This window comes from Salvelinus sp. IW2-2015, linkage group LG18 (assembly GCF_002910315.2).
Source record: "Salvelinus sp. IW2-2015 linkage group LG18, ASM291031v2, whole genome shotgun sequence".
Taxonomy (NCBI): domain Eukaryota; kingdom Metazoa; phylum Chordata; class Actinopteri; order Salmoniformes; family Salmonidae; genus Salvelinus; species Salvelinus sp. IW2-2015.
Window position 1 is genome coordinate 37,681,673 of NC_036858.1, and position 12,206 is coordinate 37,693,878.

Below are 12,206 nucleotides of genomic sequence, written 5' to 3' on the forward strand. Positions count from 1 at the left end.
AAATCTGCTCTAAAGCAGTATCTAAATCCATCAGATGTAGTCATCATAATATAGTAGCCATATCTAGGAAAACCAAAGTTCCAAATCTTGAGCCTAAAACAGTGTATAAGAGGTCATACAATAAGTTTTGTAGTAATTCCAATGTTGAAGATGTAAAGAATATTTGGTGCTCTGTGGTGTGTAATGAGGAGCAACCAGACGCTGCACTTGACACACTTATGAAATTGCTTATTCCAGTTACTAATTAGCATGCACCCATTAAGAAAATGACTGAATTTTTTTTAAATCCCTGTGGATGAATTATATAAAGAATTATAGCAAAAACTGGCAAGTGTCTTCACTGACTTTTTCAACTTTTCCCTGACCGAGGCATGTTTCAAGCAGACCACCATAGTCCCTGTGCCCAAGAACGCCAAGGTAACCTAAATGACTACCAGCCCGTAGCACTCACATCTGTAGCCAAGCTTTGAAAGGCTGGTCATGGCTCACATCAACTTCATCATCCCAGAAACCCTAGATAAACTCTCATTTGCATACCGCCTCAATAGATCCACAGATTATGCTTTCTCTGTTGCACTCCACACTGCCTTTCCCACCTGGAATGTAGTGGAGCGGGTTGAGAGTTTCAAGTTCCTTGGTGCCCACATCACCAACAAACTATCATGGTACAAACACACCAAGACAGTTGTGAAGAGGGCACGACAACACCTATTCCCCCACAGGAGACTGAAAAGATTTGGCATGTGTCCTCAGATCCTCAAAAGGTTCTACATCTGCACCGTCGTTAGCATCCTAACTGGTTGCATCACTGGTATGGCAACTGCTCGGCCTCTGACCGCAAGGTGCTACAGAGGGTAGTGCGAACGGCCCAGTACATCACTGGGGCCAAGCTTCTTGCCATCCAGGACCTCTATACCAGGCGGCATCAGAGGAAGGCCCTAAAAATTGTCAAAGACTCCAGCCACCCTAGTCTTAGACTGTTCTCTCTGCTACCGCACTGCAAGCGGTACCGGAGCTCCAAGTCTAGGTCCAAGAGGCTTCTGAACAACTTCTACCCCCAAGCCATAAGACTCATGAACATCTAGTCAAATGGCTACACAGACGATTTGCCTTGCCCCCCCCCCCCCCCTCCCATCTCCACACCACTGCCAATTGTCATCTATGCATAGTCACTTTGTATTCAGCGCATGTGACTAATAAAATTTGATTTGATTTGATTATATAGCCTCGTTATTGTTATTTTATTGTGTTATTATTTTTTATTTTTTTACTTTAATTAGTTTACCAAATATTGTATTACTCTGCATTATTGGTTAGGGGCCTGTAAGTAAGCAATTCAGGATAAGGTTGTTGTATTCGGCACATGGGACAAATACATATTTAATTTTGAAAAGCTTTGGAGCACCTTAAATGACATTTTGGGCAAAAAGGCAAACTCTGCTCCATCATTCATTGAATCAGATGGCTCATTCATCACAAAATCCACTTATATTGCAAACTACTTTCATGATTTTTTCATTAGCAAGGTTAGCAAACTTAGGCATGACATGCCAACAACAAATTCTGAACCTACATATCCATGCATAACTGACCAAATTATTATAATTTTGAATTCTGTAAAGTGAGTGTGGAAGAGATGAAAAAACTACTGTTGTCTATCAACAATGACAAACTACCTGGGTCTGACAACTTGGATGGAAAATTACTGAGGATGATAGTGGACGACAGGGGCGCAATTCCACAAATTAACTTTTAACAAGGCATACATGTTAATTGAAATGCATTCCAGGTGACTACCTCATGAAGCTGGTTGAGAGAATGCCAATAGTGTGCAAAGCTGTCATCAAGGCAAAGGGTGGCTACTTTGAAGAATCTCAAATATAAAATATATTTTGATTTGTTTAGTCACTTTTTTGGTTACTACATTATTCCATATGTGTTATTTCATAGTGTTGATGTCTTCACTATCATTCTACAATGTAGAACATAGTAAAAATAAAGAAAAACCCTTGAATGAGCAGGTGTGTCCATACTTTTGACTGGTACTGTAATGGAGAGCTAACATTAATTTAAAAAAATTATGCATGTTTTTAATACATATTTTTTATGCATGTCAATCTCTCATGGCTCAAAGTAGAGGAGAGATTGACTTCATCACTACTTGTATTTGTGAGAGGTATTGACATGTCGAATGCACCAAGCTGTTTACACTATTAGCACACAGCTTGGACACCCATGCATACCCAACAAGACATGCCACCAGAGGTGGACACCAGAGTCCAAAACAGACTATGTGAGACGCACAGTACTACATAGAGCCATGACTACATGGAACTCTATTCCACATCTAGTAACTCATGCAAGCAGTAAAATTTGATTAAATTAAATTAAAAAAATACACCTTATGGAACAGCGGGGACTGTGAAGATACACACACACAGTTACAGACACATGCATACACACACACGATAACATGCGCACTATACACACATGTACACATGTATTTTGTGTTGTAGATATGTGGTAGTAGAGTAGTGGACAGGGCACACACTTAATGTGTTGTGAAATCTGTATGTATTGTAATGTTTTTGAAATTGTATAACTGCCTTTTGCGTGTGTGTGTGTGTTTGTGTGTGTTTGTGTGTATGTGAAAGATCACACATCATACCACACACATTTTTCTTCTCACCACACTTCAATTTACACCAACCTGTGTGTGTTACTTCAGAGTGTTTAAGTTTTAAACACACATACGCACAAGAAAGTACACATTGTCTTTTCCTTTTGACTTGCCATATTTTAATACAGCAAAAAATTTGTCTCGACACACTTTCTATACAAATCATAAGAATTGATACAAGTTACAAAACATACTTATGTATTGAACCTTTACACATCCAAAGACAAGTCAGTCACAAGTATGGACGCAGACAGAGATAGAGAGATGCATCTATCCCTGAAACAGACCACTATACATTGTATATGGAAGTAAAACATTTGAAGAGTTTCCAGCATTCCATAGACTCGATTTACAGTTAGTCCCTCTCCTCATGCCTGTTTCTCGTGCCAATCCTCCATCCCCTCCCAAATTGCGTCATCTTAGCCCAGATGACAATAGAGGCAGTTAAACAATGAGGGTCTGGAGAGAAACAGAGAGGGAATAGATTCTTCTTTATCATAATCTAGATTTCCTCTGAAAGYMGGGGGGGGGGGGGGGGYAMGAGGCATTTTAACTGGTCTTCATTGGCACATTATTTCAATACGCCAATGCCAACCAACTGTATGGCTAGAGATAAGGAGACAAAATGAGAGAGAACAAGAAAGAAAGAGAGTTGGATTCAAGCCATCCACTCAGCCTCCTTTAATTCTTGCAATTGCGGAAGAAGTGGTAGATGAAGAGTAGGAGGAGAAAGAGAGAGTGTGAGAGAGAGAAATCCTATAAAACAGATATGCACTGTATACAAAGAAGAGATACTCTATTGTGTATGGGTCTATGGGTGAGGGACAGAGTGAGTAAATCTGTCTGTATGAATAATAAGGTGTGTATAGGCTTTACTATAAATGCTTATTTGTATCTACATACAACAGTTATGCATTTTCTTTTCCCAATAAAAAAAAAAAACTGGCATTTCACCATCCTGGATTCGGATCAAATTAAAGTCTGGCACGTCCCCAATAGATTGGTCCAGGATTCAGGACCCAAGTGCCAGGTATTGTTGTCACCCGTTACCGTGAATCATGTGAAAAGTGTGCCATTCAAAAAAGAGCTATGTCAAGCTGCCTTCAAGTTATTTGCGTGTTATAAGCACACCGGTACACTGAAATGGTCACGGTCTGTCCTTGTGAAAGCAAAACGTACCTTTTCGCTAACACCCATCAGGTAACCAAATTCATACACGAAAACACCCTTTAACACAAACACTGGTAAGTACACACACATCCCTAATGGCACACAATCAACCAGTAAAAGATGAATAGAAAAAGAGGCACTTCAGATAGTAGTACACAAATTGCCTAGCACACACACACACACTACAGTCTCAACACACTGATAGCTACAGTATTAATATTTGAGCCCATATTATCGATCACATTACAGTATACCTGAAAAGCTCATATGAGCCTGTGCGTCTGACTAGCTTGGCTGCTCGGAAAGCTACAGAAGGCTTTGTGTAGGAAGATGGGATCCGACACCCAAAGTTTCACCGTCATCGCCAGGCTCAGCTGTCAATAGAAAGATCAGCTCAGGAAGTAACAAGAGATATTTCATATAGGAAGACAGATTGTCAAAGGTGCAAGATTCCACACAGCAGCCGCCCTTTCAAGCAGCTGTTCATATCCTATCAGATTATTTGTTTCATACTTCCAACCAATCAGGCTGCTTGTAGTATGCTAAGCCCTACATGTGATCTGCTTGGCTAGAAGGTTCTGTACAATTAGTGGATTACCAAGTGCAGTCAATCCACACAAAAGGAAGAATGACATAGTGACAGATTGAAAACATTGCAAGAGTAGTTTAACGTTAAGGATTGTGCTGCATACTAAACTTAGCTACTACAACTTAGCTACGACTTTTGAGTCCATAAAAACATGGCATGAGCCAGTATTGCTACAATAACTCCCCCACCCACCCCCCAATCCATCAAGACACCAATACACCACTTCTTCATAAAACTAATCTCCCTACAGTCCTACAGTGGAACAGTCTCGATGTACTTGCCCCTGTCCCCCCTACCCCTCTCCATCACCACCTCCTGGAGGGTTTTGGTGGAGACGGTATAGCCCTTGGTTCCCTTCCCATCTCCTCCCCCACCCCCCACTGAGTCCTTCTTCGTAAGTGGACTACGAGCCCTATGCGGATCTCCTCCTCTCCTCTCCCTCTCTGGGGTGGGTTCTGCCACCCTGCCTCCTGGCCCTGCCTCAGCTCCTCTCCTCCTGGCCGGGGGCCCCCAGAGGAAGGTGTTGGCCGGCTGGTAGTGCTGGCGGGCGTACCGGAGCAGGCTGCGGCGGTGGGAGCGGAGGCGGATGGTGTAGACGTAATACTCTAGGGTGCTGTGCAGCATGTTGGGCAGGGTGCCCCGGCACAGAGCCTCGTCCAGCAGCAGACGCACCAGGGGGGCCTTGAAGGCCTCAAAGCCCAGCTCACCCAGAGACTTGAGGATGCGCGTGATCCGCAGATAGTTATGCTGGGACCTGGGGAGAGAGGGAGGGATAGGTTACTCATCACCAAACCACCTTTGCTATAGACCCAGAGAGAAATTGTGTGTGTGCGCGTGCCTGTGTGTAATTACACCTGTGTTTACCACTCACTCATTGAGGTGCTGAAAGCGTTCCTGCCAGTTGGAAGCTCGGGCGACATTCCCACTTTTATCCAGGAGTTTGATCCCGTAAAAATCCAGCATGAGTGTGTACGCCAGCAGAAATCGCCGCTTGGCCTCCCGAGTGCTTTGGAATTCCTATGGGACACGGCAAAGATCAGTCGAAAGTGTAAGTAGATCCCACAATATTCAAAATTCCTGTACAACATGATGGCATACTGACATTTTCAGATCAGTCAAACCACATGGTTAAGTCTTGTTATTGTCTTTACCTTGATCTCCTCCTGAGTGAGTTCTTGAGCATAGAAGTTGAGCCCTTGCTCCCTCAGAGGGAAAAGCCTGCAATAAAGACAGAGAGAGAAGACTGTCAAAGAGTGAGGTTAACTCTCTCCCCTTGACTTTTCTATGCACGTCTCCCTGTCCTCTCTTGCCTGTCTTTATTCTGTTGCTCTTCCCCACTGTCCTCTTTTCCTCTATACACGCATCTCTCTCTCTTATTACAGTGGCTTGCGAAAGTATTCACCACCTTGGCATTTTTCCTATTTTGGGGGTTTGTATCATTTGCTTTACACAACATGCCTACCACTTTGAAGATGCAAAATATTTTTTATTGTGAGACAAACAAGAACTAAGACAAAAAAAACTGAAAACTTGGGCGTGCATAACTATTCACCCCCCCCCAAAGTCAATACTTTGTAGAGCCACCTTTTGCAGCAATTACAGAGGCAAGTCTCTTGGGGTATGTCTCTATAAGCTTGGCACATCTAGCCACTCTGATTTTTGTCCATTCTTCAAGGCAAAACTGCTCCAGCTTCGTCAAGTTGGATGGGTTCCGCTGGTGGTCAGCAATCTTTAAGTCATACCACAGATTATCAATTCGATTGAGGTCTTGGCTTTGAGTAGGCCATTCCAAGATATTTAAATACTTCCCCTTAAACCACTCGAGGGTTGTTTTAGCAGTACGCTTAGGGTCATTGATCTGTACTTCTCCACAACTTTGTCCCTGACCTGTTAGAATAGCTTCTTGGTCTTCATGGTGCCGCTTGCTTGGTGGTGCCCCTTGCAGACTCTGGGGCCTTTCAGAACAGGTGTATATATACTGAGATCATGTGACAGATCATGTGACACTTAAATAAAGTCCACCTGTGTGCAATCTAACTAATTATGTGACTTCTGGAGGTAATTGGTTGCACCAGGTCTTATTTAGGAGCTTCATAGCAAAGGGGGTGAATACATATGCACAAACCATTTTTCTGTTTTATAATTTTTTGAAACAAGTAATTTTTTTCTTTTCACTTCACCAATTTAAACTATTTTGTGTATGTCCATTACATGAAATCCAAATAAAAATCYATTTAAATTACAGGTTGTAATGCAGCAAAATAGGAAAAACGCCAAGGGGGACGAATACTTTTGCAAGTAAATTCAATGAGCGACAGCCACTCGTCTGCACACGCTCACTGCTGCTTCGACACCCACTAATTGATATTATGCTAATGAACTGCTCCGTCAGAATAGAGAGAACGAGAGAAAGTGAGAGATAATAAGGTTGGCGCTGCAGGGAGTAAGTGAGATTGGCAGGATATGTGAATCCCAGTGGTGTGACTATGTTTTTTCTCCTGGTGTTATATAGGTCTCGAAGTTATGTAGGTCTGTGTCAGAGAAAGCATTGGCTGTACTTTGCTGTTCTCTGCTCGTGCAAAATAGGGTGAGATACATTTCATTGTCCAAACGCACATATGTTACAGACCCGGGTTCAAATTCTATTTGAGATCATTTCAAATACTTAATCTGTGCTTGATTGGTTCTAAAACTCAAATAGTATTTGAACCCAGGTCTGATACATAGTCACAGGTGTGCATGACACACACACACACACACACACACACACACACACACACACACACACACACACACACACACACACACACACACACACACAGTACCTCAAAGGGCCTCTTACCACTGTATGTAGGTGTGATTGTGCTCCAGTTTGTCATAATTTCCTCTCCATTTGGTCAGGATCTCCTCAATGAAGATACCTAGAGAGGGATTCAGGTCAATCACATAAATGATACAGGAAAACACACCTGCCCTGTTTGGGGTCAGCATAAAATGTGTGTGTGTGTGTGTGTCTGCAGGCTAGTGTTTAAACAGTAGATCAGCGCTTAATCCTCTGGACTCCTCTGTTCAAACATGACCCAAGGCCAATCAAAACTCTCTAAGCCCTGAGCCAGTAACACTCTGCTGTATGTCCGACGGGTGTGTGTTGCTGTTTGTCACTGTGTGTTAGTCTGTGTGTACTGACCGTCTGGTATTAGAGGGATCTTGTTCAGGTAGAAGCGAAGGTTGCGGTACTCATTAGGTAACCGGGGCTCCTTGTAGTTCTAGGGAGGGAGAGGATGAGGAGGAAGAGTCAGGCTAGTGTGTGTGTGTGTGTGTGTGTGTGTGTGTGTGTGTGTGTGTGCGCCGTACCGGGTAGCTGTGGCGGTATTTGTAAAGATCCTTTGCAGCATAAAAACTTCTCTTCATCTTGGTGCTGGACTTAGAGTCAGAGAGCTATGAGAGAAAGAGAAAAAGAGAGAGAGAAAAAAAGTTAGTGAATGAACACTGACTGAAATAGATAGCAACAATGATATCAACAGCGTGACACACAAACCCATAACAACATAGCAGATGTCTGGGTTGAGTGGATTTGTAACTGAACTGGAATTAACTATTTTTGGTGTAGGCAGAATAATAATCTGCCAATTTCTTCCCCATGAAAGCAATTCTAACTTCATGCAGGCTTCCAATGCACTCACAGTCAGGATAACATGAAGGAAAATGCACCATATAAAGGAATATCAAGGTATTATAAAGGCATTTGACTCATTACAAACAAATATTGTTGTTTATCTATGTCACGACTTCCGCCGGAGTGGGTCCCTCTCCTTGTTCGTTGGTGGTCGACGTCACCGGCCTTCTAGCCATCGCCGATCCACTTTTCATTTTCCATTTGTTTTGTCTTTGTTTTCTAGACACCTGGTTTCAGTTCCCCCATTACATGTTCATTATTTAACCCTCTGGTTTCCCCCATGTTTGTGTGCGTGTTTGTTCTATTGTTCAGGCTGTTTCTGACGGCTGGTATTTTGTTGCCGGGTTTTGTTATTACGCCCGTTTATTTCGTGGTACCGGTATTTTTCCCACACAGTAGTATTGTGTTTATACTGGTGTATCTTGTATTAAATACCTTGTCCACGCATCTCAGCTCTCCTGCGCCTGACTCCTTTCACCAGTTACCCACAGCCTTGACAATCTCTTTTATACTTATGAACATGGATGCATCCCATCAAAGTTGTAGGGTTGTTGAAAATAATGAAATGAAAATAAATAGTAAGCCTAAAGGCCTAGACCTGAAAACAACAAGGATTTGGGGAATGGGCATACTGTGTCATTTTTCCCAAATCAAACGATGGAAGATGGGCTCCCCTATTTGACCCTATTATATTTTATGTATTTAAAAAATTAGGTCACTTTTATCAGGTCACTGTCTCACTTGCGCGCGACACTAACCTACTCTCCCTCCGCGTGTTCACGCAGGACATTGAGGACACGAAACGAGGACATAAAACAAGACAGCGATGTACAACATTTTGCTTAACTGAACGATATAGAATTATGCTCTATAAGATTGCCACTTTTTGTAATGAATATGACCACATCAATTGGATACCTGGCAATGACATTGAACGTAGCGTAGACATGGCAACAACATATGCGTTGAGGACAATTACTTTGGGACATAGGCCTCAACTAGGCTACTAGCCTACATTCAATCCTGATTTTGGTTTCCCGACATTATAGTCTGGGATGTTGACATCTTCAGCGAGCCAGCTATGCAGCTGTGCCATTTCCATTTTCTAATTTAGCTCATTGCAGTCTACTCTTCTTCCTATTTTTTTGTGTGTGTGGTTGCTTTTCTGTGTGCCAGTTTGTTGGTAGCCTATTTACCTTCGGGGACATGTTCGCCTGTTCGCCGCATCTCCCTGTCTCAGTCCGGCTGACACACTCCGATATCCCGCTGTCCTCATCACCCGGCTGCTCGTCGCTTTCCGAGTCTGACTCCCATGTCGAGTCGCATTCCTCCACAGTTCTCGGCTCCTTGTAGCGCAAACTGCCCATCAGATTTCCCATTTACCCGCCTACACCGAGTCGCGCCGTCCTCTATGTCCTTCTAGCCTACATATTTTGCCGTGCAGTCGGCCTGCTGTGCCACGGTTAGTGTGTGGCGTTTAAATGGCAGGCTGAGGAAAATCCCGATCCAGACTTGCTAGTACACGGTGAACACACCCCTAAATGCGCGGCGCGTGCGGAGGAAAGTGGTCACAGCATCAGGAGCAAAGATGACCACGTGCTCCGCGACAATGGGACAGGGGTTAACCAGTGTCACATCTGAGATCCTCAATGTCAGATGGAGAACACATACTCATTCTCCCTTTCGGTCACTAGCTAGGTTTCTATTCAATTGGCGACAGATTGTCATGCGAATACTCTAGAATCCGCATTGGAAAATATGCGCATTTTCCTCCCAGTGGTGTGTGTACACCAACTTGACTTTTTGCGGATAAAATCAGTGCGTGACGTAATGCACACGCAATGTACTTTTTCGCTTAAGTTTTCATGTGCAAATATACAAATCTAAAGTTCAATATGTTTCCATTGCATTTTCAACTCTACAGATAGCTTTGTCACAAAAACGGTTGCGTTAAACAACAAATGTGTCTACTCTGGTCTTGGCACCTGCGCTCTAGCCAACATATAGCAGATACAGTGAGGGTAGGCTGTGCAGGTATAGTCTACATGATTAGATTATTATGGATTAAAGCACAATATTTTTATTTGTCAAACGGCAGTCAAGCAGAATAAGACCCTCTATATTTATTGGAAAGGTGCACCAAGATCACAGGGAACTTTCACCACCCTGTGAAGTTCATAATCAATTATTTAATCTATAGCCTAATAAACTGCATGGTTTCCGAGTCATAGTGGAAGGACCACACAACATATAATCGCGTGACTCCAAGTTTACTTTGATATGATGGTTTTTATATAAATATTTGCGCATAAAGGCGTTTCCACCCCTTTCTCGCCTAATACACTTTACCAACACAAAATGATCCCACCATGTCAAATGAACAAATTATCTGCCAGCATTTATACAATTTTACCGAAACGTCCGGTTTCCATTACAGCTGTCATGACTTATTTTTAGACGGTATGACTTTACTCACAAAAACTACGGATGCAAACGTGGTTACTGACATAGTCTCCTCCATCGAGTTAGAGCTGCAGCCATTGTTGTAGGAATTGGCCACGTGGGTCTGTCTATTGGTAGGCTATAAAGCACACACGTGTAGCACACAGACACAACTATGTGCACTGTTTTTTCTAGTTATGTAGGCTAATCAACAGGCGACAATTTGCTACTCAAATCGACATTTATATGAGGGCATTCCTCCTAAGGGATGAGCGTTGATGTATGGCAACACAGAGACAAACACAGTAAAGCATGACATAGCCTGCACAAGCAGTGTTGGAGTTGGAGAGGGATCAAAGTCCAACGCACCATTAGTTGCTGATAGAATACAACAGAACCTGGATAATAGAAATACAACAGAACTGACATCAAATGTTATGTACAAAGGTCAACATTCAGTGAGACAGGAACCAGAATGTCATGCTAATCACAACCACATGAGAGCAGCATTTCCTATGTAATATATTATACTATAGCAACATAGGTCTCAACTCCTTAGAAAGCCTGCTACAACCACATATACAGTATCATATTAAATGACTTGTTGAGTTCTAATATGTACTTCTATGGTTGCAGCACTATTAATCTCCAAGTACCATTTCCATGTAGGCTATCCAGTACCCCCCCCCCTCTAAACTCTAATCTGGAACAATAATGCATAGCCCATGAGCTTACTTTGTTAGAAGGTCCAAAGCCAAACAAATAGAAGGCGGTCGGAGATTCAGCAACAATGGACAGCGGCAAAATCGAACTCTGTTCAATCCTGCGTTAGACCACATGACAGTACCACGTTTCCCATACACAGTTTTTATGCGAGTAAAGTCAGATTGTATCTTTAAAAAATCCCGACAACTGAAGATGGAAACAGGAAGTTTCAGTGCAATTTATAAATGCTGACAGTTCATTTGTTTGTTAGACATGGTGGATCTTTTTGTGTCAGGTAAATTAATTATGCTAGAAATGGCGGCGAAACACCTTTATGCCAAAATATTGACATAATAACTATCATATTGAAGTACACTTGGAGTCACGTGATGATATGACGTGTGGTCCTCCACTAAAGACTCCGGAACATACAGTTTAATTAGGCTACAGTTGAAATTAAATGATGATGAACTTCACAGGGTGGTGAAAGTGCACAGTGGATGAGTTTGATTCTCCAATAAATATATAGGGTCTTATTCTGGTGACATGATGATCGATGCTTAACTGGCCATTTGTGACAAATACAATATTCTTGCTCTTTATACCATAATAATCTCATTAGGAAGACTATTCTTTCCCAACTGTATCTACTAGCTGTTGGCTAGAGCGCACGTGCCAAGACCAGAGTAGGCACATTTGGCTATTTAACACAATCGTTTTTGTGACAAACCTATTGGTAGAGTCGAAAATGCAATGGAAAAACACATTGCACTTTAGATTTTTATTCAGTAACATGGAAAACTTAAGGCGAAAACAGTAAATGTTTGTGTGCACTACATCGTCAACATCACTCTTTTCATCTGCAACAGTCTGTTTGGTTGGAAACACCAGCCTGTGGAAAAAGCCCACATTTTCTTTATGCAGATTTTTGAATAATTTGCATG

The 12,206-nt window shown here is 42.4% G+C and overlaps 1 protein-coding gene across 1 annotated transcript; it reads right to left on the bottom strand.

Annotated features, from left to right (window-relative positions):
• Positions 1 to 2,782: 2,782 nt before the first annotated feature.
• Positions 2,783 to 9,674, bottom strand: LOC111978696 (opioid growth factor receptor-like protein 1). Its single transcript, XM_024008908.2, has 7 exons — positions 9,312 to 9,674; positions 7,794 to 7,877; positions 7,627 to 7,705; positions 7,282 to 7,360; positions 5,591 to 5,657; positions 5,311 to 5,456; positions 2,783 to 5,193 (listed from the first exon to the last, which is right to left on the bottom strand). The coding sequence occupies exons 1-7, from the start codon at positions 9,492 to 9,494 to the stop codon at positions 4,692 to 4,694; spliced, it is 1,140 nt and encodes a 379-aa protein (XP_023864676.1). The 5' UTR covers positions 9,495 to 9,674; the 3' UTR covers positions 2,783 to 4,691.
• Between the last annotated feature and the right edge of the window lie 2,532 nt (positions 9,675 to 12,206).

What these genes read in the sequence shown, in the direction of transcription:
- LOC111978696 (XM_024008908.2), bottom strand. Translation starts at nt 9,494, where the DNA reads ATGGGAAATCTGATGGGCAGTTTGCGCTACAAGGAGCCGAGAACTGTG. An exon ending in AGGCGAACATGTCCCCGAAG is followed by an intron (nt 7,878 to 9,311) that starts GTAAATAGGCTA and finishes TTTCTCTCATAG; the next exon opens with CTCTCTGACTCTAAGTCCAG. An exon ending in GATCCCTCTAATACCAGACG is followed by an intron (nt 7,361 to 7,626) that starts GTCAGTACACAC and finishes ATCCCTCTCTAG; the next exon opens with GTATCTTCATTGAGGAGATC.